The sequence below is a fragment of the Lichenostomus cassidix genome, chromosome 2 (genome assembly GCF_008360975.1).
Source record: "Lichenostomus cassidix isolate B80296 chromosome 2, HeHo_3.0, whole genome shotgun sequence".
Classification (NCBI taxonomy): domain Eukaryota; kingdom Metazoa; phylum Chordata; class Aves; order Passeriformes; family Meliphagidae; genus Lichenostomus; species Lichenostomus cassidix.
In genome coordinates, this window is record NC_139482.1 from 77,627,554 (window position 1) to 77,654,221 (window position 26,668).

The following is a 26,668-nucleotide window of genomic DNA, read 5'->3' on the forward strand; positions in this document are numbered from 1 at the left end:
CCTCCCTCCTTCTCTCCCCCGGTCCCTCCCTCCCTCTCTGCCCCCGTCCCTCTCTCTCTCTCTGCCCCCGTCCCTCCCTCTCTCCCTCTCTCCCTCTCTCTCACCGTCCCTCCCTCCCTCCGTCCCCGGGCGCGTGCCGCCCGCCCCGCCCCGCCGCCCGCGGCCCCGCTCGCCGCTCCTCGCACAGCGCCGGGCCGTGAGGGAGCGGCCGCGCCGGGTCACCTTCCCGGCCGCCGGCAGCCCAGAGCCGCCCTCGCCGCCCCCCGCCCGCCGCCATCCGCCGCTTCGGGCCGTCCCCGCCCCGGGGGAGCGGGTGCCCCGGGGCATGAGCTGCGCCGCGGGGAGCGTCGTGCTCCCTGCCGGGGAGCCGCCGCGAGCGGCCGCCGCCCCGCTGGAGCTGCCGGCCGGCGCGGGGGAGGCGAGCGGGGACAGCCCCGAGGAGGGCGAGGGCCGGAGAGGAGGCTCGGAGAGCGGGGCCGCCGGCGGCGACAAGCCCGAGACGCGCTCGGTGTGCAGCAGCAGCGAGAGCGGCAGCGGCGGGCACGGCGGCGGGGCCGGCCCCATCTGCAAGATCTGCTTCCAGGGCCCCGAGCAGGTGAGCGGCGGGGCCGGGCGGGCGAGCCGGCACCCCGCGCACCTTCCTCACCCCCGGCTCCCGGGCAGAGCCCTGTCCCTGGTGCTGATCCCGGCGGCGCTCCCCGGCAGGAATCGCCCTCCCCGGCGTCGGCGGCTGCGGGAGCCCCGGCTGCCGCCGTGCGAGGCGATTGTGGCGAGCGCCTGGGGCAAACCTGAGCCGGCGCAGAGCTTGGGGAGAATTCGGGGGTTTTGCCGTGTCTGGCTCGCACGCTTGGTGTCCGCTGGCCCTCGCACTCTCTGCTTCACCCCTCGGGGGCTCTAAACAATACGAATTTCTCAGGTTTCTCTTAGACTTTAAGATGAAAGTGTTAGCTTACAGGTAATGCTGAGAAGACCTCCAAGTGTCCGCTCTGTCGTGACATTACTGGGCATAATATCAGCAATGGATGTGTAACTAGCATTTTATAGCTTGTCTTGTAGATAAAAAGAAGAGAATAGCTGATTTCTATAATACAGAAACTACTGGGGGAAGTGCTTGGTTATATTATTTAAGGTCCTGCCTGACATCTGCCTAGCTGGACAGCAGAGAGCCATGCTCCAAGAGCAAGGTTCTCCTGGAATCCTGACGTCACACATCTCTTTCCGAGTAGTGACTGCAAATAGCTGTTGGAGAAATGTATCCAACTACTTCTGGCACCATTTGAGGTATTTGAAATGGCTAATGCTACTGTTGCTTAATGCACGGTAATATTGCAGTTGTTTCACATAGGTACACACACATGTGTAGGTAGCTTTCTGGCTTTTCTCAGGAGAAGCAGATAGATATTTTTAAGACAGTTAACTTTTTGAGTGTTTCATAGCCAAAAATACGTGCTTTTTTACATATTGAAATGGAGACCAGGCCATTGTTACAGTCCCCTAAATATTTTGGTATTGAGTGTACATATACATGAAAGGTTCCTTTAAAGTCGATGTTTCTGTATTGCCTTTCCAGGGTGAATTGTTAAACCCTTGTCGCTGCGATGGCTCAGTACGATACACACATCAGCTTTGCCTGTTAAAGTGGATAAGTGAAAGAGGGTCATGGACCTGTGAACTCTGCTGTTACAGATACCATGTTATAGCCATTAAAATGAAAAAGCCTTGCCAGGTAATTTTTTTTTTTTTTAAGTATGTATCTTCAGTCATCTTTTAAAACAAAATGATTCTTACTTTTTCTTCCAAGTTTTTTGAAAAATACAGCAGAAAATCCCATATGCCTCATGAGCTAGCACTTGCACCCACTTGAAGTTGGTTTTTAAGACCTGTTACATATTAAAATGTGTAGTGATTTGGTTCTGTTATGTTGTTCTAGTTTTTGCCTTGCTGTAGGAATGGTCTTCAGAGGTTGGTAAATTCTGTAAGTAATTAAATCATGCTGAGATGTGAGAGAAAACTTGGATCTCCCTGATTCACTTTCTTAAATGTGTCTTTATTGTTTGTTAATGACTCGCTCAAAGGTTGATTTTGTTCTATCTTCAAGCTTGGGGTCCAGAGGGGAGAGGCGAAGAAAACTTCTCTGTGTATTCATCTACTATAAAAATGTAAAAGGAGGTAACTTTTCAGTCTTGGCACAATTCAGAGTAGCAGAACACTCCTAAAGTTCTGTCCAGCAGTAGCTGTTTCAGAAACTGAAATGTGCAGTAACATTTTCCACAGCTCTGTTTCAGCAGCATCAGAACATGCAGCTGGAAATTAGAGCATTGTAGTTGTAGCATGTTCAGGGAGAGGCGGGGGAGAAGCTCAAAGCTCCAGCAGATCTCTTAGGGAAGACTTAATACCACTTTGCATATCAGAATTCTTTAGAGGCTTTAAATTCCACCCTGGAAATTGTATTTTATAACATCTGAGGAACACATTTAGTAAGATAATTGTATCTTTTTTTAGTTTTGATCCTAAGAGCTCAGAGATGATGGAGCACTCAAAGGCCAGAGCACTCGGGTCATTTTTCTGTGCCTGCATTTGACTGGAGTTTTATAGAAAAGACATGGTTGGATGGTAATGGCAGTTGTGTGAACGTGATAAGCATTCCTTGGATACAGGATATCTGGAGTATTTGCTTACAGCAGTTCAGATTAGGTGCAAGTACTTTCAGAGCCAGTGGACTTCAATTTCTTTTCTTTATAAATCCTCAAAGGAAAGTTTTTGATAAATTTTCCTGGATAGAATCTTTATGATGTAAAAAAGTAAAGGATTTGTAAAACACTCCAGAAAAGGAAGGCTGTAGATTCTGTTTCTACACAGACATGGTTTGGCATGGGGTTTAAACTTTTTGGCTTTTTTAAACTTTTAAAAAATCTTTATTTCCTGCATATCCACAGCAATTTAATCCTTTTCCTAGCGAAGATTACGATAGCAATAGTTTGCAATTATAGCATCTGAAAATAGTTGTTAGATAGAAAAGACATGACACAGTTGCCTGCAAAGAGGTATCTAGTACTGTCTGAGATCTCCCAAAGTAGCCAAATTATGTACACAGAATAGCAGATATGACTGAACTTATGTGGGCTCTGGAACTCCAGCTGGAGGCTGAGTGGGATATTAGAGGACATTTGAAATGTCATTAGATGCCTATCTGTGGACAGCAGAATCAAGCCCAAGTCTGAAGAACAACTATTCGGTTTCTATGGAAAAGAGAAGCAAAGAAGAGTCAGTAGATGACACAGCAGGCAACAAAGTTTGGCCAGTCTTACAAGGGAAGTAGAAACTGAATAGACAAAAGTTAAATGCCATTCACTGCATGAGTTTTCACCTTTTCTTCTTTTTTTGGGTGTCAGGAGTAGGGAAAGAAACCAGATTCATGTTTCTTGTTCAATAGCATAATACTGGATTTATTCTTAACCCTACCTTTGATTTTTTAGGTAAGTAATTTAAATCTGTCCTTTCTTATTCTTGACAAAATAGCATACAAAAAGATTTCATGGAGTTGCAAATCATAATTAAATAATAAGTTAGACATACAATCCTGAGGTCAAATTCCTGACATCCAAAAGATCACCCATCTCTCTGTAGGAACACAGTAGTACCTTTCTCAGTCTCCTACATGGAATATTCCTCTTGTAGTTACAGAATCTAAAATGAAGTCTAAAATCTGCAGTCATCTGTGTAATTTTGTAAGGGGAATCTTAAAATGCGTTCACTCCTCCCCCATATTCTTGACTGTGATATTATTGGCCATTTTTAACAGCTGTCTTAGTTTAAACTTTTGGACAGGTCCTGAGTAATTTTCTACACTACACAAAAGCTTGTTTTAAGGTAACTTTTTTGGTTAGTTTTGGCAAAAAGCTAAGTGTGAGACCATTTCAATACAGAAGGAATTTAAAATGTCTTCAGCTGAAGTAGTGACTGTACTTAAAAGTTCCCAAAAAGCAGGGCTTCTTGCATTACATTAGTTACAATACTTGTACAAGAGTAGTTTACTCTCTCAACTAGTAGTCTGCCTCAGAATGGTCTCTACCAGTCTTTTACTTATTAGAACTTCGTAGGCAGTGTCATAGGAGAGAAAACTGATGCTATTAACAAAAATAGTTTTTTCTCAGGTGAATGCAGATTTACACAGTTTTGCAGGTCTATGCAAACCTGGCCTATTTACACTCAGGTCTATGCAGATTTACACCAGCTCTTCAGGTTTGCTTTCACCTCATGTATTTAAGGAATGTAATGATATGCATGGACTTAAGAATTAAGACATTTTTCTTTGTTTTCATCCAGAACATTGGAATAGATGTGAATAGTCCATTTAATATCTAACATGTTCTATGGTTTCTGTTGCTTCATGGAAGGCAAAGTAATCCCAAAGGGATGCCTCTTTTGGGGCAGTAAATTCAAGAAACAGAATATTTCTATTGCAATAGAAATTTTTCCAGTGTCACTGTTCTAATTACAGTTTCAGCAGCTACTACATAATTCAGTTTTAAGAATCAAATAATGGAAAAACATAGATTTTATTATAGGAATAAACCTTAAAACATAAAAAAAACCCAAATTAACCCATGGGCTAACAGTGGAAGATGAGCACACAAACAAGTTGATGCCATTTTTTGTGATGTATAACAGAGAAATGCAGATTTGGGGGTTTTCAGTATCCTTGTTAGGATCATATCTGAATGACGTATTTAGTCTTGCTCTAGTCCATTAATGAAAGCACATGTTCATGTTGCTGGAGTTACTCCTTTTGGCAGGGTGGAATTTGATCCAATAATAGGCAGGGCTATGTTAATAACGAGAAACTTCCCTCTCTCCCTCCCCCTCAAACTGTAATGAGGGGACCTGGAATAAATACTGCTTTGGGCAGGGGGATTGGGATGGGTTTTTTTAAAAATACTTAAAAAGGAGAGAGAAACTTCAAATGTATGACTTGGAAATTAAATCCAATTAGAATTACATTTTAGATTAACGAGAAAGAAAACACAAAAATAAATCTCTTTTATTAGTTTGTTAAGCTCACAATTTGTACAGATTTCTTTCCTAAAGGAAATATATTCCTAAAAGAAATGTAAACACATTGTTTTATTTTTATTGGTACTAACTAATTTTTAAGCTGTTAGGAGATTAGTTCACTAGACTTGTACTGAAGTACGAATGTGTATTGAAGAATGGAAGTGCTCTTGTAAGATTCAGAATTAATGTTTAAAAGTAGAATAGGATCAACCAAAGGTTGAGAATATATACTTTGGTGCTAAAACCTGTCATTTCTATATGTGAGCAGAAAAGATATTTAAAGAGTAGCTTTTTCTAGGCTGTTACTGTAGTGTATAATAAAAGAGTGCCACATTAGATATTTAATAACTCCTGTTCATTAAAACATTATATTCTGGTACTAGAGTGAAATGGACCTATTCCAAAAGTGATACAGTAGATGGATGTGCTAATTTAAAAACTAATTGTGTGGCAATTCAATACCTTTTCTGACATCAGAAAAATCACAAAACTTATTTTAAAAAGTAAATGCTTACTTTTTAGGCCTGATTTCTTAAAATAGAAAAAATTTTAGGTGGTACTTTTCAAAAGGCAAGATTTCACTTTTTCAAATTTTGTTAATGTGTGTAATCCTCACTCATTTGAGTAATCTCACTGGCATCAACTAGATAAGCACGAGCAAGACTCTGGTAGCAGACTGCAGGTATGTGAATGCATGTTACATTAAAATGTGCAAAAGTCAAGTTTTTCAGATACTTCAGTATGGAGGCCAGTGTCCAGAAAAAACTGCCTAGTAAATGTTTAGTAAAAGTTTCTGCTAATAACTATGCTCAGATCGAAGACAGCATTGAGTTTTTCTAGGCATTACTAAGAAGGGGAAAGGAAAAGGGCTGAAATCTCCAATTATGCATTCTAAACTGCACAATGTACTAAGAACAATCTACCAATATCACTCCCTGTACTGAAAATCCAGAAGGATACATTGTGCTATTCTGTACATCAGTGGACAAAAAAGAACAAAAAAGGATTGTTCCAATATTGGAAAATTTACAAAGAAGTTTAAACAAGAGATAAGGACAAATCTATGGGTATAGAAAAAAGCAGGCATCTCAGTACACTAGCCATTTCTAACTATCATTGAGTTTTTGGCATCACAAATGGGATGAGTTTTAAGAGGCCTCTTGAAAAGAAAATAATGAAGCTTCACAGGCACCCTTTAAATGTGAAGGCACTATGTAAGGGCTGTTGGCAAATAAAACACTTGGCTGAGATAGGTATAATGAATTGAATGGAAATGAGATTCAATGCCTGAGTAGTCATTAGAAGGTAATTAATATGTCAATAAATGCCTGGAAGGACTTAAAAAATCAAATAAAGTATTTTTAATTTCATGTGATGGAGAAGAGAGTCCATCATAATGGAGAAAGAAGGCCAGTAACATGGTCAAAGCAGTGGACTAAATGGAATTGTATTTGAAGCAGTTTTGTACATGCTGAGAAAATGACTTTTGTAATGAGTTTAAAAGATGTGTTACAATAATTGAGACATAAGATAAAAGTGATGATGAGAAATTAATTTTTTATGTATGAATAGTCAGATATACTACATAGAAAGGACATGCAAGTTTTAGAAATACTGAGAACAGGATGATGCAAATATATATTTAAATTTAAGATAATTCCTGATAAATTTAAGATCATTCCAAGAGCAAATTCATGTATTGGAGGGACAAGTCTAAACTGCTTGAGGAAGGCTGGGACATGAAATCCTAGAGATTTTAATGAACCTAATAGTATGGTAAGATCTGTACAAAAAGTGGTAGAAACAGATTTATACTTTAGTTTTGACAGGAGAGAGAAATCTGAAACAGAAAACTAGATGTCAGTCATCAGCATAGATAAGGTAGGCGTACTTCTCACACTCATTTTTTTTTAAAGCATCTGCTTTTGGCCACTTCTAGGGAGAATTTACTAGACTTGATAGACCTTTTAATCTGATACACTCAGAGCTGTCTCAGTGACTGCACTGGGTAGACGGTGATTATGATCAGTTCTAAGTAGTGTGCTGAATGAGTCTAGAAGCAAAAGGATAGCAGAGCTTTTGGAGAGGGCAGCTGAGGATTTTTTCTATGGTGGAAAGGCAAAATACATTTTCTGTCTGCTCTCTGTGAAAGATCTGAAGGTAAATGAGAGACTGAAAAAGAGAATTGGGTAAAAAAGTGTCAGTGGTGCAGAGTACAGAGATTATAGAAGAGAAGACAGTAAAAATTTCTGACTTGAAAGACAGAAATGCAAAAAAATGGAATCGAAAATTCTGATGGGATAATGAATTTCATGTTGTGTTTTCTTTGCTTTCTTGTAATTAATGCGTAGAGAGACTTGGAAATAAAAGGAGTAGACAATTGGCAAATAAAGGCAGCAAAAAGGTGTGGCGACAAAAGTCAGTTTAGCTTGAGAAAAACATTTGGTTGGCCGTTCAGATGAGAGAGCACATTTTTCACTGAGCAAGTGAGGAGGCCACTGGTGCACTGCTAGCACAGTAGGAGCTGAATATTTGGCTGTTGGCATACAGAGCTGAAGGAGTGCAAAGTGGACATTTACAGTGGAAAGGATGAACAAAGCTTTAGAAACTGTAGAAAAATGTATATAATTGATAACTAATGTCAGGTGAGAGAAAACAAGGGATGGAAGAATATCATAAGTACCAATGATCTGAAAGTAATGAAATAATGAAGAATAGGTGAAAAAAAGGAACTCATTCTATCATCACAGAGAGTTGGGTAGGGATAGAGAAGAACTAGTAACAAAAGACTAGCTATTGACTACACACACTGAAGCATATTTGTAAGTGATAAGGAGAAATTAAATCCATCTTAAGTGGCCAGAGCAATCATCAAATGGGAGCTGAAGCCATCAGGAAGGAATATGGGGGATTACAGAGAAACAGTTTTGCAGTTCTGTCAGACTTCAAAGTATATACTAGGGTAATCAAGTAGAACACAAAATAAAAAAAGCAGACCATACTTTAAAAAAAGAATAGTATCAAAAGTATGTGGGTGTGTGCCCCTCGTATGTTACTCTTTTATTTTCTGTAGCTTATTAAAAAAGCAATTTCTTTCTGTTTTTATTTTGTGAGATGTGTAGATTGTGCTCGAGGCAGTTTGACTGCTAGAATAGTGTGAAAAAACAGTGCAGTGTAAACTGTGAATGGTACTTGGAAATAATTTTTTCATTACAAGTGTCATCCTGATCTAGTGGTAAGGTATATAATATAGATTCAAAGAGCAGCATTATTTTGGTGTATTAAATAGTGGGTTAACTACTTCAAGGAAAAAAGGATGGATTCCTTCAGCCTAAGATTTTCATGGGGTAGAATAACTGGCATGAAATACAGTGCCAGGTTTTTTTCAGAGGAAATATATCGAGTAACAGTTATTGCTGGAATTATAAGCATAAATTACATATTTGCTTTAGACTTCATTATAAAAAATATCCAAAAGTGAAAGACAGTGTGAGTGGGAATCAGGGTTGCTACATATATGTTGGTGCTGCCATTTGAAACGCTAATAATATCTGACAGTGCAAGGCTTAAGATATGGTGTCGGACCTGCATTCAGGAACCTTTGTGTTACTGCTTTTTTGTCATTTTCTGTTTGTTTGGGTGTTTTCCCAATAGCTTGATCTGCTAGAAATTTTTTGAGTGATCAAAGATTTCTGAGTTTTAGCAACACAAATTTTTGTCTTTTTGTCATATATCAAAAATCCCGATTATTCAAGTCTTTAATTCCCATCAACAGAGATTAGTGAAAAATCTCTGTGGTTGTTTCAGCATGTTTCTTCTGTTTCTTAATATGAAAAAAATTTAACACATGATGGTGTACTGTGTTCATACTGCTTGTCTATGATTCCTTTAGCTTATGCTGATTTGGCAATGCAAGAAGCCTGCTTTGAGCACCAAACACTGTCATAACATCCTGACTTCTCTATCAGTCATGCTATGTTGACTCTTAAGTGTCCCTGTAGTTTTTTCTGCAACTGAAATTTCTCAAAGGAAGTTTCATTAAATTAATTTTGAAACTTCCTTTTAATACTTCTTTGTTTTGAATGTTGGTCCGTTTGCATTGAAGTGTTCAGTTCTTCATCCCAATAACTGGCAGTCATTCCAACTTACTTCTTTCTTAATTTGCTATATTAGGGAGAGAGCTTTTGCACCTGTTGCACTTGGACTTTTAAAATGTTTTGTCCCATACATAGTATCAAATTGGATGTTTGGTATTCATTCTGAAGATTCTTTCTTCTTGCTTCAGTAGAGTGCAGAGAATAGTCCTTGCCTGCTTTTGTGCCTACAGTGCAACAGTGAAGGAACACTTTGACCTCAGTTCCTTTGAAGCACTTGTCTGAGTCAGAGCACCCTCATTGTGCATTTTGCCTGCATGATTCTTTTCCCATGGGGTTCTTTGCTTCTTGTTTTAATTTATTTCAACTTTCCTTTTTATTTACATTTGTTTCTTCATTTCTTTTTTTTCTCCTCCTTTTGTCTATGTTTCAGTGAAGCTCATGGAGAATGAGTATTATTCTTGGCCACATGCTGTTTCCTTACCCCTACTCTGTTTGTGTGTATGGGTCCCATTTTTGCATATTTTTGTGGCAATCTCTTCCCTCCAGGGCAACATTAAACTTTGCCAGTTCTGTGGTGGGCATGTTCCCAGTACAGGAATATACCATACTGTCATCCACACAAACCAAATTAGTGGATGGAGGCTCTTTTCTAAGCTAAGGCTCACTTTTCTCATCTTTTACAGTTTAAGAACAGATATAATAAAGTAATTCCTTAGTAGTTTTACAAAGTCATGACCCTCCCCATCAAGATGAAATACTCGCTAGCTTTACATGTATTTAGCTACTCTCCTACACTGAAAGCATATTATTCCAAGCACTACAAGGATTTTGAAAAGGCAGACTCCATGAAACTGGCAGCCAGGAAATTCTTTCTGAAGAAAATGAGAGTAAACTTCAATATGCCTTCTCTTCCTTCATGCTAAGAAAGGTCCCTCTATGCCATGGGCAAGAACAGGCAGACAGAGAGTCTACATCTTAATGGAGCACTATGTATCTCTCATGTGAGCAATTTGCAATTTACAATCTACTAGAGCTTGTGGCTACTCCCAGCACACTGTGTTCCTCCTTGAATGGCTAAATTCTGCATCTCATTTTCAGGGCTGCTCTTTCATAGGAGGAGAGCACAATGACAAATTTTACGTGAAGGAATGGGTGTAACAGCTGATGTGAGCTCACTGGGTCACATCAGAATTACACAAATAGAATATGGGAGACTTACACTTTCAGCCTTTTCCTGCACCTGCAGCACTGTCCTCCACATAATCACTGTCTTTAATGACCACAAGAATCATTGTAAGCTCAGATAATTTGATGTCATCTTCCAAAAAGGACGCTTTGCCACTATTTGAATGTACAAGCTGACTTTAAATCCTTCTGAGACTTAATAAAGAGGGTCACCTCCTCCTCACACACAATTTAGAGAGTATTACATATCATCTCATTGCTTCCTGGATGCTTGCACCAAATAGAAATTTGATTAACTACTGATGCCTCCCTAATATCTTTCCAACTTAGAGGAAAGCTCTTCTTATCCTCCACAATCCAGTATAAGCAGAGGGACCTTCAAATACATCTTGTAGAAATGCATTCATGGGTGGGACCTCATCACTCTCTACGACTGCCTGAAAGGAGGTTGTAGTGAGGTGGCCTCTTGTCCCAAGTGAGGAACAAGCAATAGGACAAGAGAAAATGGCCTCAAGTTATGCCTGGGGAGATTTTGATTGGAGATTAGCATAAATTGCCTCATTGAAAGGGTGGTCAGGCATTGAAACAGGCTCCCCAGGGAAGTGGTGAAATCACCACCTCTGGAAGGATTTAGTGCTGAATGCAGTGGTGCTAAGTCAATGGTTGGATTTAATGATCTTAAACATCTTTTGCAACATTAAGATTCTGTGATCCTATAATCTCTGGGATTTCAAAATCCGCTACTTCAGCCTGTCCTTTCGTTCCCATAGCTTTGGTTAAAAGGCTAGAAAATATGTGAAATTGCTGGTTATTCTAGGGAAATGTGCCTACATCAGAGTTTCTCCACTGAGAATTGATGCCATGTACTTGAGTGTGTTTGGACATTCATGGAAAATCTGTTGTGCATTCACTGGGTAGAGTTTAGGTCTGCTGGAATTTTAAAAGCTTATCCTTCCCCTGGGCCTTTCTCTTCTGCTTTTGTAGATCTCACTGATACAATTGCTGTGAACCTAGCCCCAGCAAGTAAACCTACAAGATCTAAGAACTTCAGCTTTCTAGTCTAGACTGTTTTAGAATAGAAAACAGTTTCAGTAGTTTAAATATTCCCAGATGACTTGGTGTTCATCACGTGGCACAAGTGAATCTTTGTCTTCATTGTACAACTCATGCATCAGATCCTCATAATAACCTTCAGAATTCTTCCTTCCTTGTTTGGGTTCAGAGATTTGGTCTTCCAACCTCTTTACTTTAAAATTATCTATAATTTCTGCCATGCTATGTCCTACAATCCTGTGTTAGCATATCTGAAGTGTGATTAAGAAGCCATGTCTTTGTCCCAGTGTCACTCTCTCTGTTTTCATCACCACTTCTCTGGATAACCTGTTCCAGTGTCTCACCACCCTCACTGCAAATAAATTTTTCCTTATATTTAATCTAAATCTACTCTCTTTTGGTTTAAAGCTGTTAAACCTCATCATATCACTACACTCCCTGATAAAGGCTCCCTCCCTGTCTTTCCTGTTATCCCTCCTGTAGGGGAGGAGAGTTTTGTAGAATATGTTTTATGATAAGAAAAAGAGTATTTTAGAAGGCTGAATTTTATTTACAAACTCAAGTTCATGTGGGAATTTGTGTGCCTCCAAAGGGGGCATTAGTTTTGCACATATAATGTTTATTGTCATTACTAAAGGAAAAGCACTTTCAGAAAACTTCTGTATGTGATTGAAAACAGCAGTCCAACTGTTCAGACTGTCTGTGGCACTCAGCATCTCTGAAAGATGTTGTGGGTTCAAAGTCACCACTGCTTAGATTCCTGCTGGAGGTTTCCAGCACTGGACTCGATTATCCTGTTGGTTGAGAGTCTGGGCTGCTTCACTTTGGTGGACCTTGAGCAGGCATTCACAAAGTGCCATTTTAAAAGTGGTTCTATTGGAAAGTTGCTGAGGCTTGTTTTCAGTCACAAGAAAATACCAACCTTTCTCTTTCAACACCTCATTCTGAGTTCCATGACTGGAGAAATTATGCATTCCTTAAGTCTTTCTTCTCCCTTAGAATCCTCTGTGAGTTAAGGCCAAGAGAACAGGAAAGGTTCTCTTTAGTACAGCATAGTAAAACACTCTTTGGTGTCAATATACTGTTCATTTTTATGATTTTTTTTCATATAGTTTTCTATGATAGTGATTCATAGTATTCTGTAATTCACAGTTGGATGCTGGATAAGTTACTAAGTCAGCCAGGCCTGACTGGGCAAACCTACCTGAAGAAGAGTATTATGTCCTCTCTTTACCAGCTGTCTGAGCCACTTACCTCTTTGAGTGCTCTGAGCCATGAGATCTCACACTACCTGTTTCACAGTACTGAGACATGTTCCATTAACTCTGTCTGCAGTCACCAGTCTTAGATGTTCTGCACTTTCTCAACTAGCAAGCTTGATGTTTCCCACAGTCTAATGAGTAAGTGAGAATTCCATCTGAGATGGAGAAACCTTCCCTGCTTTTTCGTTAGGCATCATCCATGTAAGGATGAGTTGCCCACAAACTCTGGTAATCAAGAAATTTTTGTCTGACTATAGTGGCAGAACCAGGGCCTTTTAAAGATCTACTTTCCTGTTTGTATCCATTTACAGAGGTGAAAAAGAATCACAGGATCATGGAATGCTTTGGGTTGGGAGGGACCTTAAAAGCCCTGTAGTTATAATACCCCCTGCCAGAGGCAGGAATGCCAGTCAGTAGGATAAGGTTGCTTAGGGTCTCATCTAATCTGGCCTTCAACACTTCCAGGGATGGGGCATCCACAACCTCTCTGTGCAGCCTGTTGCACTATTTCACCACCCCCTGAGTAAAGAAGTTCTTCCTAATTTCTTTCATTTTTTCAAGGGGGTAGCACATTGTTTCCAATGTGCTTATATTGCACAGGGCTTATATTGCACAGGACCACTAAGGTGTTTTTCTAAGAGTGTCCTAAACTAGTTTCATCAGAGCTCGAGTGTTACTGTTAATATTGTTAAGGAATCCAGTGCTGACTGTAGGGCAGAAAAATCTTATGAGCTTCTGTTCTGAAAAGAAGACCAATAGATCCATCATATGTAATTAGTGAATGTAAAGAGAGGACTATTGTCTAGAAACAACAAAACGTGACTGTGTTTATAGTCATAAACTTTAAAAAAGATAATTGCAGAACAGTGGTTCTTCCATAAGTGTGTTTTCCTTATGGACAGCATGTACTTACCTTTCATTATTTTTGGTGCTTTTGGTATTTGAGAGAAACTAATGGTATTTTTATATTATGCCTGTATTTGTACTGCAAAAGATGGTACATAGGTTATGTGTAAGTCATATAAGCACCATTAAGCCAAGAGCAATTTATAGTTTAGGAATTTTCAAACAAATGACATTAGTAGATATTACAGTTTTTGGTATTGTAACCCTTGCTTCTTGCATCACTATGATTACTGATGCACAGTGTAACAAGTCAGACAGCTGGGAATTTTCAGTGTTCAAAAGCATATTGTGCAATTTAATTTAATTACGCCAAGGGATTTCAGACATATTCATGATATGGTTAGAGAGAAATAGAGAATTTCTGGTATAGTGTATACTATAAAGGCAGCTATTCTATTTCTTTACAGATAGAGCTATAATGTTTGATGACATGTAGTATCTAAATTACCACTCTCTGTAATTAATCAGTACAGCTTATATATGTTTTCATAAAAATGGAGTCTTACAAGTAAGTGAGGGATCAAAACCATGGCTACCCAAACTATTAGAAAAAATTCAGTGATTCAAACTATACGCAGCTACTAGTGTGTAGTTGTGATTATTTAGCAGTACCTGAAAAAACTAATGCAATTGACTTTTAAAATTTTGCTGTTTAATATACATTTAAATAGTAAATTAATAATAAAATATTTATTAATAATTTTAGCATTAATACATTATACTAATTCTTATAAATGGATTATGCATAATTTTAAAGCCTTCTAGTTATTGTACATAATGTGTGATATATAAAGCAATTATAATTAACAAATAAATTAATTCTTCCACTAGGCCAAATTTTTAAGCAGTGTATTATTTACTGTATTCATTTGCACAGTCTAAAATTTTATAATTATGACTAACTTCTCATTAAGAGAAGATTTATTGCTAATTTAATTGATTACAGAAGCAATCTAATTATTTACTAATCTAATACATTACATTCAAATTGACTTTTAGAGCAGACTCTGCCAGATTTCATGCAACCCAGAACCCAGGATTGTCTTCTTCATGATAACATGCATATAATAGCTTGGTATTCTTAATAGCTTGGTATTGTTACCATCCTGCTTTCTAGCTGTTGTCCAAGATACGCGTTATCTTACTTTGGGATTAGACAAGGCAACAACCTGAACTCAGGATATGTTTCTCGAGTCTTTTTGTCACCCTTAAAATCTGAAGTACTCTTTGTTTCACATCTTACAAAGAAACACATGAAATCAGGATTGCTTCTTCCCTCATGATCATCTTCCAGATTTTCATATGAAAATTCTGATTGCAGTCTGTGAATTAGTTCTTGCTCAGGGCCAAAAGGAGCAGAGGCCAGTATTTGTACTTAGTTGATTTCTGGTGAGGTTTTACCCTTCACTGCTGAAAAACATCATTGCCATATAGCAACAGGAAGAAGACTGAACAGGGAAGGTGCATCTTTCCAACTAATGGTGGGGATTTGCTTTGTTCCAGAGCTGTTGTTCAACTGTTGTGAATAATGTTGCTGCAGGATGCAGGGAAATCCAGTGACAATACATGGTGATGCTACTGGATTGCATGACTTTGGATTCAGAGTGTTGAGAAGCAGATAGTGGAAAGTAGTAATTATTATGTACTTTAAACAAAATTATGCTTTACAACTTAACTGTGCTTATCCAATTGAATGTGTTTGTGCATCTACATTCTTAGAGTGCTCTTTCAGTCTTCTTTCAGTGCACTGGAAACTTTGAACTCTAAAATTCCAATTACATGGCAAGTCTTCCACTTTCACATAATTTCTATGGTTTTTTTGTCCATTAAAGCTTATCCATAGCTTCTTTTTCTGCATCCAGAGCCCACTGAAATATGCCCATTTCAGAAATAGTTCCTGATGCTTTCTTTGTACTATACTAAAATAATTTTCCTACTTATCCCTATGGAGATGATGTGAATAGAATAATCAATTTCATTTGCTTTCCCTTTGGTTCAGTGAACATTTATGTATTGTATGGGAACTGGAAGTGTTCCAATAAATTACTTGGAAGAAGTTCTACTATTGAATATCCTGAATAACACAGAAATCTCAGTTATTAAAATTGTGTCCTTAGAGGTGAAATGTTAAAACCTTGCTCTAACTCAGGTGAAAAATGGGTTTGAGGCAAAATCTCTCCCAAGGGAATGGCTGAACCATTAAAGCGTAGAATATTCTCAGAAAAATTCTCTGTGTTTCCTTTTGCACAGGTTGTAAAAATTATTTAATTATTCATAGAGTCAAAAAGACAGAAAAAGAGTAGCCAGCACTTTCAGAAAGTTGAGCTAGCAGATGAAATGTGAATTTCAGTAAAGGAACAGGAATTAATACTTGAATACTTTCAACATGATAGACAAGAAGGCATCAACAGAAATGATCAAGAACAGATGATCCCTCCATATAGTGTCTAGTGTCCAGGGTATTTTTGTGGAAGAGGTTTGTTCTGGCCCTCCATGCTGAGCAATTTTTTACATTGATTTGGTAAGTGTATCAATATCATAATGAACTGCATAATCTTAGACTCATGATCAGCATTTTTTTCTTAGTTTAAAAGTTGTTAACAGTTTTAGCTAGAATTTACAAACAGTTCTTTTTCCAGGAGAGAAGGAAAAAGCAGCTCCAGAACCCTTTCCGATACTGTCTGTTTGTGTTCAAAAAGTAAAATGCAGAATTTTGTATCCTACATGGCATGAAAACTGTTAATATCTCCTTCATATCACTTTATAATCTTGCTGAGGTTTACTTCCTCAGTGCTATTAGAATGAATGGGTTTTTTTTTTCTCTAAGTGTTCTTCCAGGAATGTGGACCTGACCATAACATGATAGCCTATGTTTGAGCTAAGCTGACAGTTTAATTTTTCAGATCATCTTTAAGTTGCACAGAATGCAATAACCATGTCAGGCTTTAATTTCCTCCTTTCATTAATATTTAATTTTCAGATAATGCTATCAAACATATAGATAGGTTGCAATGAAATTCAGTATTTTTAGTACAGCTGCAACAGAAATCGAACACTTCCTACTTTACAGTAGGAATAGTATTTATTCACATAGAATGGTAATTTCATTTTCACCAAATATACACATCCATGAAATGTGCAAAATACCAATGAGATAAGCGACTAAGCTAAACTTAGTTTGAGTCTCATAGGAGTTAAAAGTTAACTTGAGAATAATTCAGTTAATCTTCCATGTTTCTCAGTTCCTCCAGGAACCTTCTGAGACTGTCTCCTCTGTGCTGTGTTGAGTGTCAGCAGACATCTGCTCTTGTTTGTTGAAGTCCCCCAAGAGAAAAAGGGCTTGCAAGCACGAGACTTCTCCCAGCTTCCTACAGAATACTTCATCTGTATCTTCATCCTACATGGGTGGCGTGTAACAAGCTCCCACCAGGATTTCTGCCATGCTGCCCTTCCCCCTGGATCTTTAGCCATAAACACTCAACTCTGTCGGCACTGTTATTAGGCTCTAGACAATCATAACACTGCTAACATTCAGGGCTATATTGCCAACTCTCCTTCCTTGCCTATCCCTTCTGAAAATTTTTCAGCCGTCCATTGCAGCACCCCAATTGTGCAAATCATCCCACCATATTTCCATGATGTCATAGTTTTCCTGCTGCCCAATGGCTTCCAGCTCCTCCTGTTTGTTTTCCATGCCACATGCATTGGTGTAGGTACACTTCAGTTGGGCTATTGATTCTTTTTGGGGGAAGAAGCCCTAATTCCTACATGACCATTCTCAGGTGTTTCTGTGCTTTCTAATCTATCAATAACTTTTGTGCCGTTGCTGCCACATGGATCTTCATTCCTACATCCACTGAGATGGCAGACCAAAGGACTTTGTTAGAACACTGTCCCTCAAACACTGTTGTGCTGTCCACAGGCTGATCTCTAGTGAGCATGGCTTTATCCCCTTTCCCTTCAAATTTTAGTTTAAAGCTCCTTCAGTTAGCCCTGAAAATTCCTACGCAAAGATCCTTTTCCTGCTTTGCGACAGGTGCATCCTGCCTGTCACCAGCAGGCTCAATGTCATGTAAATTGACCCATGATTAAAAACCCCAAAATTCTGCAGGGAGGGAGTTGCAGAGGAAGATTTGCCTGCTGTGCTGGGCAAAGCTTTCTCACCACTGTCCCCTGTCATTTAGGTCAGTGCATTCTGTTGGACAGAGGACAGGGAATCATACATTCTGTCTGCCCTTTTGGGCCTGTCCCAGGGAAGGCAGTTTAGCTCTCTTTTGACTCCGATATTCCTCAACCTACTTGCCTGCTCCTGGAGCTGTCACTAAGTGGAGGAGCTCCTGTGCTCGGGCACACCTCCCACAGGGACGCTCACTGCTGCTGGCCCCTACTGGCACAAGGACAGGGCACACTCTGCAGCCTAGCACCAGGAGATCAGTGTATTCCCACTGGAGCTCTGCCTGGACAGCTGCCTCAGCTGGTCACACAGTCCTGCAGTCTTGCCTAATTCCTTTCATTTTTTTGGCCATTAGCAAAGAATAAATACTGATAATTTCTCAGAGAAAGAATAATGTGAGACTAATGTAGTTGGCATCACAGCTCTGCTTGTGGTCTCTGCTTGGGATCTCTTTCTCAGATCCTGATTCTAATGTCATTTAAAAAATCCTAAGATAAAAGGTTAAACTGTTCTGTTTAGTCACATTTTGAAAGGTGAATGTAGTAGAATGGGAAGATTTTGTACATTGACTAGGATGTCCAGGGTTCTGCGCAGCCAGAAATGCATGATGTACCCACTGTAGGTGTAGATGTTCAATCAGTTGTGTACATGCAGTAAGCCAACACTTCCAGGAACTGTCAAATAAATTGCTTGTGTGGTGCACAGATGGACAGGATATGAACAGTAAATGTTATCTTTTCAGAATGTCCTGAGTAAAATACTGGTGCAGCCTTCCAAGCTGACTGAGAAATTACACACAGCCCAAACTATCTGTATTGATGAGGTCTCTACCAGATGAAGATAATGGGCAACATGACTCCAGGCACTCTATGTGTTAATCATGTATCAAAATAGGCAGCCATTAATGGTGTGTTGCAGTTTTTGTGGCATTGATTCTTTTAAGAAAAAGTCATAAAACTAGAAGCCTGTAGCTAAAAATGGTATTTCAAATGTGTGTGTGTGTGTGTGTGTGTTTGTGTACCCAAAACGATGCATTTTCTGTCCAGGCTGGTCAATAAGTTAACAATGTCATTGCATACTGAATCATGCAGGCAACATGTGCTTACTGCAAAACATGTTAGAAACCCTAATTATCTAATCACTTGGACTACTGATGCCTAAACAGTGCTTACCTGAAACAGAGCCTAAAAAAATCTGGAGAATAAAATGCAGATAAATTTTTTAAAGGCCTTTTAAGTACATTTAGGGCAGACAGAGCCTACTCGAGAGTCTAGACCTAAAATGGACAGTGAGTCACAAGTTCTTCACATTTTATAAATTCTGTCTTTTAATATATTGGGCCTCAATTCTCCAATTACACCTTCAGGTGATTAATGTCAGCCACCCCAAGCTTGCTCCCCCCAGTTCACTGTTGTTTACATATTTGGGGCTCTGAGGCAGCAAAGTGTCCTTGGATTTTCCAACTGAGAGGAATTGTTTTGTCTAAAATGTTGGGAACAGAGGTTTTTAGCACTTTATATGGAGCCTAGAGCCACACACCAAAACTACAGATACATGAAAAATAGAAGCTAAAAATCTTTAAGGCATCAGTACTAACAAGATAAAGTAAGTAATAGCCATTTCAAAAATCACTTGTTGGAACTAAATTGTTGTGTCCTTTTGCTTCTGTATGAGTTTTATTCATATGTACACAGATTACAAATCCTGTAATGCATAATGAATGGCAGTAGGAAAGAACTTTTTCTCGTGAAAGTTAATTCTAGCAATTAGAGCAATCTAACAAAAGGTTTTTGAAGTCATGTATTTGGTATGTCTTCAGGTTAATCATGTCACAACCAGGTATATACAATTGCTACTGTTATGGAAAATATTAATTCCAGAATGAGTCAAGGGAATTAGAGGTTTCAGTCAGCAGTGCCCATGGTAAGCTGTGTTTCTGAGAGAGCAGAGTGGGCTAACTCCATAACAGCTCTTTGGCTTAAGGAATTTCGGTGGATTATAAATTGGTACAGTTGCAGCTAGTACACATTTGGGTAGCCATAATGAAATTTCATGTGTTCTTTATTGAGGATGTAGGAAAATCTATAGTTTCTTTGCAGACGTTTTTAATGCAGTTTATTCTATGTACAGGCACAGCCTCAGTACTTTTTAGATCACTTTTCTGCCGTGTAGTATACAATAATCAATGGGCTTTTGCAAGGCATTATTAAAACAAAACCAAGTTAATATTGATTTATCTCAAAGATGACAGACCTTTGAATATTTGATCCATTTTTATGTTAGTAAGGGCATGCACATAATGGTATTAACTTTATTCTTTAATAATTAGCCCATCAAAGCAATACATTTCCTTCAACTTCTAAAAGTCTTAACCTTAAAAACAAGGAATTATGCAGTATTTTTGTTTGACAGAACACTTAGAAGAAAAGAGAAGCAATGTTTCTGGGGTCAGAATGTGAACTCTAGTGTACTATTAATGTACTAGACTGCCAAATTATTTATTAGAGGAAGACCAGTGGTAAATAAAAGTTTAAAAGAACCAAACATAATGAAGTGTCAGTAGAGGTAAAAGTCTAAATAAATTTTCAAGGTCAGACAGTATTACATTAAAATAAGAGCATTAATTGTATTTTGTTTAAAACACCATTTTCAAAGAATTTTTTTGCCAACAATGTGCCCTAAAATAAAATGCATTATTTTCATGGGCAACTGAGATAGCATAGTACATCATAACACTACAGATACAATGGAAAGGAATATGAAATGGGAACTTATTTCATAGAAATTTAAATGAGGTTTTTTTAATTATTACATCTGAAAACCTACAGTATTTTTATAGTTATCTAGATACAAAATATTTCACATTTTCTTTCCGTTTCTAGTTATTGAGAAAAAACTGCAATCTTTCCCATAATATTTATTTTTTAGGGTCATGTACTTTACAGAAGCTGACACTAAAATCCTGCCTAGATATTTTCCAACTTGGCAAAATACTTATCTAAAATAACTGTAAATGATTATAGAATGTATAGTCAGTAAACAGCAAAAACAAATTAGAAAGTCATAATATTATTTATAATCATGAGCAATTAAGATTTTTGAGGCAAGTTAGATGAAGAAAATGAGAAAAACATTAGTGGAAATAATGGATTTAAATCAAGACACACCAATAATGTGATCATCCAATCTACAATGTTAAATAATTCAGTCTGTTATATTCTAAATGCAATTTTTCAACATTAACTATCACTGAATTATTTTTACTATATTATTTTTGTGACCTCTATTGTAAGCCATTAATTTGACTTTAAAGGTGAAGTGATTATAACACCGTAACAGTGAATACAATAGGGAAAAAGTTTGTGAGAAATCAAAGAAAGTTTGACTGACTTTTGATGCTATAAAAAGAATCTTACTCTTAGAAAGGATTTTCTGTTCATGGGTGTCTGTCAGTTGTACTGTCACATGTGAGTGAGACCTGCTGTGGGTGAGACTTCAGGCAGAAGCAAACGGTGTGACCACAACTCCAGTTCCTCTTCACAAGCCTCGTTATGAAATGCAAAGCAACCAAACAATACAGTCAGTCCTATGCAGTTCATCTCATTGTCTAATGGCTGATGCTGGCCATGTGTAAGAAAAGGACTGAAACTTCCAAACTTGCCCATGTGTGAGTAACACATTGTAACTACAGAATATCACCTTCATTACGTGAAAGATAAACCTGTCCCAGTAACATCTGGTAGCTTTTTTTATAATTTGCACACAAACTCTGTGAATTTAAGGGAAAAAATCAAGTCACTCATTTCCTAAGAGGCAATCTCAGACTGTTACAAATCAAAACTGATTAGACAGGGGCAAGGAGGAGGAAATTTCAGTTGGGGTAGATTAACTATCAGGAACATCCACAGTCTTCTTGCCATTAGCACTAAGAACCAACACAGACAGAAGATGAGGTCCCCAAGGTCATCACATGTTAGAGCTGACCCTGTCATTCCTAGGGTGTTGGATTCTTATGGCAGACTGCCCACCACAAGGAGGCAAGTAAGCACTTTCACATAAAGCCTTCTAAGCCACTAAAATGTCATCTGTCTTACACACACATTCCTTCCTCATCCATCTATTATGGAATATCATCAATTAGTTAAACTTAGACTAATAAACTTAGTTAAACTTACACTAATAGGAGGAAAAATTCCTAAATTTTTTAAATTTCTTGGTTATTGCTGACCTTCATACTGAAGAAGGTGGAGGACTAAACTTTCTGTTTAAGAAGAAAGACTGAATACCACAAAGGTTAAAGTAGTTGGGTAATAGAAGACAAAATCAAACCCTACTTTAGGGTTCCTGGGTTTTTTGTTTTGTCAGGGTTTCTGGTTTGTTGGGTTTGGGGTTTTATGGAACTGTTCTTTGATTTTTAAAGGCAGAAGAGTTAGGAATGCTTGTGCTTTTTCTCAGTAATTGTAGTAATTTGATAGCATGCTAATATGCTGAATCTTTGGAATTACTGACTTTATTGAGGTTGAGAGATTCAGTTGCTTACGTTCTTAACAGACAATTATCTGATCAGGAGAAGAGCAAAATAATAAGAATACATTCTTTAGAAAAGTTTAGGGAGAGGTGAGGATTGTATCTATGTTTCTTAGAACTTTTCAAGGTCAAATTTTTCTAGAAATAAAGAGTTTGGAAAACCCAACAAAAAGCCCTCATGAAATGGAAAAAGGTGGTAGGAGAGATTGACTGAGAAAGATTGGTTTTCAGACAGCACCAGTATAGGGGATAAGCTTTGTATCTAGGCTGAATGACACATTAATTATCCCAAATGTTTAGATTTCTTTTCCTTTTGTTCATTACTGTCTTTGCAGAATAACTATGAGCAATCTGAGTTAAAAAAAAAAAGAAAATCAAAACAAACTGAAGTGAGTTTAGGAACTTCTGCATTGCTTAAATTGCACTATGACAGATCTGCTGTTTATTTCATTTATATAAGAGTCTTTTCAATTTATTGCCAACTTCTTCTATGAATTTGACAGGGTAATATTTTGTGACAGTTAAAGCTTTACTTCATGTAAATGGACTTTGATTTCAGGCATTCCAAAGAAATTTAATACAGGTCTGTCTTTATCTTTCTTGATAAAGAAAGAAGATAGACATACATAACCAATAGCATTTTTCACAGTTTTCTGTCAAGTCACACTCTGTAGCTTTGACTGAGAAATGAAAAATAATTTTGTTGAACATTACCCTATAGAGTCTAACGAAAGTTCAATGAAATTCAGTCCTGAATTTCCCATCCTGTATAAAAGTAATATTTGAGTAATGAAAAGCTCACACCATTCTGTCATGCATCACTTGTTAATGACCTTCTTTGACCTTATAAAACGCCTTAACAAATAAAATGAGTACCCATAGTTGTTCTACCATAAAAAGATAGTATTTAGTATGAATAGTTCCGTTCCAAACCCTTAAGTTCCATGAAAAAGCTAGTATGCATTTAATAAATTCATTATAAAAGGGCAGTATTTCAAGATAGATAATTTACAAATTGTAATACATCTATCTTTTTGTACTGTTATATTCAGAAGGTTGCAAGAAGAGAAGGACTGCAGCACCACATGTGCAAATTAGGCTACAGTAGAAAAGTTAATGGAAAAAGCTGAAAGAGAAGAAAGGGACAGAGGACCTCATTGCTCACCAAGGCTCTTCACAGTGGTACTTGATGGGAGGAAGAGAGTGGAAGTGGGACAAAGGAGAATCAGACTGAATACAAGAAAAAATGTTTTTGAAGAAAATTTTTTTTCAACATGAGTACAGTCAAGAAATGGATCAGGTTGCACACACAGGTTGAACAGCCTCCATATGTGGAAGTTTTCAAGGTGTAACTGAGTAAAGTCCTGAGCAACCTGGTCTGATCTCATCACTGATCATGTTTTGAGAAGGAAGTTGAACTAGAGGGTTCCCTCAGCCCCTTGCAACCTGAATTATTATTTCATCTTATGATTATATGGTACTGGGTACCTAACAGCTGTAAAAAAGAGAAGGCTTTAGTAAAGTAACTGGAAAAAAGGAAAAATTATTGCCAGATAGGAAAAGACGTAAGATTGCAATAGTTTTTCCTACTGGTTCCCTATTGCAACTATAGAAGGGGGCAGATACATCCAAAATTAGGAACAGGGAAGATGGCTGTCTACAAAGTCTTCACACTGGCCCTGGAATGAGTGATGGGGCTGGAGTGGGTGGTCTAACAATGTAATTTAGATTATCATGGCCAAGAAAAATAATACATTTTAAGGGTAATCTAGAACGGTTGTTTCTTAATGCTGTGTTTTGCTTTTGTGACTCTTGCAACAGAATTGTATTTCTATTCTTATCTGGACAGAAGTCAGTACACACACTCTTTTATATTTAAATCTTGTCACACCATAAATAGGAGTCACCTCACATACAGAAGATACAGCCTTCTCTGGAAAGATGGACATAATTGGGGTGCACTAAAAGAAATGTTTGTGCTATCTATATTCAGGTTCCTCCTGAGTTTTCATGTTGCTTCCACACTAGGTTGCAGGTGTCTTTTTGTGCTGTTAACACTGGTTTATGCAGAGAAAAACAACACTCTTGGTATGTCTGGAACTTCTTTGTTGAAAAGCCTGAAAGTGGAAAATTGCTTCACACTTCAGGAGGATGGGATGGAAAGGAAACTTGTCACACTAACATAACACATATTTGAAAAAGTCTTCTTCCTTTTTTATTCTGTTCATTGCCCTCCAAAAATGAAAGACTGAGTTCCATTCCTAAGACTTAATATTTTTCTTTGCCTATATATTCAAAGCAGAAATCAAACTATTAACTCTTTGGAAGTTCCCAGATAGATGGTATTGATAGTGACACTAGAGGACGTGGGGAAGCAACTATTAGCTTCACTTTAACTAAAAGTGAAATAGGAAAAAAGGTATATAAAATGTCAGTATCAAGGAAATTAGTAAATATCTATGAAGATATGTATAAATATTAAAATAATTTCTGATTTCAGGAAAAAAGGTGGAGTTGAATGTGCAACCACGGACAATAACATTTTTATCTTATACAACTTTGTTTCTCTTTTAGTGGCAAAGCATTACTATAACACTGGTTGAGAAAGTGCAGATGGTTGCTGTAATCCTAGGATCACTGTTCTTAGTAGCAAGTGTGACTTGGCTTCTATGGTCAGCCTTCAGCCCTTATGCAGTATGGCAAAGAAAGGACATCCTTTTTCAAATCTGCTATGGAATGTATGGTTTTATGGATCTAGTATGCATAGGTAAGCTCAAAATCTTTAAACAGCACAGACTGTGGTTTAAGACTGTGACTATTTCTATTTTTCTAATTGGTCACTCTAATTGATCACTCCAGTTCTTTGCAGATTTATTCTCAGCTGATACCTTTGGCAAGTGCTGCTTTTTTAGAGTGTTGCAAATACTGCAGAGAGAAAAGAATCAAAGGAGCTTTACTTTCAGATTCATCAATGTCTTCCCAAAATCTTAATGGTGAGAACAGGACCAGTTTAAATTTCTTTATAAAACAGATGACTTGCAAATTTCAGGAAGTTAAACAGGTGAAAATATGAAAGACATTATTAAAATAACTAGTAAAATTACCCACTGTCAAAGAGCCTTCTGATGCCAGTTTGAAGTAGATTGTATCATCAAGAAACACAAAAGAAGCCCTTGAAGATGTCATCAAACTGCACACCCAAAATTAGGTTGTACAGATTTATATAGGTCACTGTGCTAGAAATGGAGGAGAACAGAGAAGTCAGGCATGAGTTCTTTGCACATCATAAACAGTTACAAAACACTCACACAGTGCTAACTATAGTAACTTGCTTTACTATTTAAAAGTCCCAAGTAGTTTAGCTGAAATCTTGTAAAAGGAAATACATTTTACTGTAACACTGTATTGACCACTTTTGAAATTTCTGAAAGTACACTGGACTGGGGAATATTTAAATATAAATTCCTTTAGTATTTGGTAAAACAATCTTGATTGTTAGAATAATTATGATTATTTGAAGAGAAAATTTACATTAAATATTACATAATTATATAATTTAGATAATTAAATTTACATAATTAGTAATATTAATTTACATTAAACCACATCCATGGAATTTCAATTGCAAGAAAATCCAGACATCAAATGTCATCTGATGTTTGCATTGACATTTCTGAGAGATAAATGTTATCTGAATCTTACATATGGGAATTAGAAGGACAGTGCTGAATTCTGCTCAGTAGAGAACAAAGAAAGAGATTGATTCCTAATATCAAGGCTTTTGCTTCAACTGTAAAGCCACATCATCTTTTATTGAAACCATCCCATTACTGTAAAAGTATTTATATTTTAGCCACATCAGCAGTTCTGTTCATTTTGTAATTTTTGTTAAAGAAGGCTGCTCTGGAATATTTTGTAACACAGGTTTTCTTCTGTTAACCCAAATCTCAGACAGAAAAGTGAGCAGAATCTCATACTTTGGACAAGTGCTCAGCTTTTAAATTAATAAAAGGGCTCAGCTGCACATCTTCTTATATCCTGATTTCTGAATATCACCTCTGCCAGCTTAACACTCATGGTTGAGGGCTTTGCTTTTGTTTAAAAAACACTAAATGAAGATAAAATGTGCTTCAGACATTCCAAACATTTCATTTATATGGAATTATGATTTGTTTGGTCTTTTTTCCCCCAGTAAAAAAATTACTTTGGTATGCATCAGCTAGTTGAAATAACCAATTACTTCAAATTATTTTCATTTTTCCCTTTTATTTTACTGTTAAAACACCTAAACCAGATAAAACTCAAAATCAGTCAAGAATGTCTTGGGTGAGCAGCGATATTACTGTATTTATCCACAGAAGTAAATATTTGGAAGGTGACCTTGCATGGATTGCTACATGCAGTTCTGT

At 37.7% G+C, this 26,668-nt stretch overlaps 1 protein-coding gene across 1 annotated transcript in view; it reads left to right on the forward strand.

Moving 5' to 3' along the window:
• The first annotated feature begins 204 nt into the window (after positions 1–204).
• Positions 205–26,668, forward strand: part of MARCHF11 (membrane associated ring-CH-type finger 11) — a 34,089-nt gene continuing 7,625 nt past the window's right edge. Inside the window, exons 1-3 of the mRNA XM_085052121.1 lie at positions 205–595; positions 1,571–1,726; positions 24,834–25,026. Of these exons, the coding sequence (XP_084908247.1) occupies positions 326–595; positions 1,571–1,726; positions 24,834–25,026 (619 nt within the window). The 5' untranslated portion in view covers positions 205–325. The remainder of the gene's footprint in view (positions 596–1,570; positions 1,727–24,833; positions 25,027–26,668) is intronic.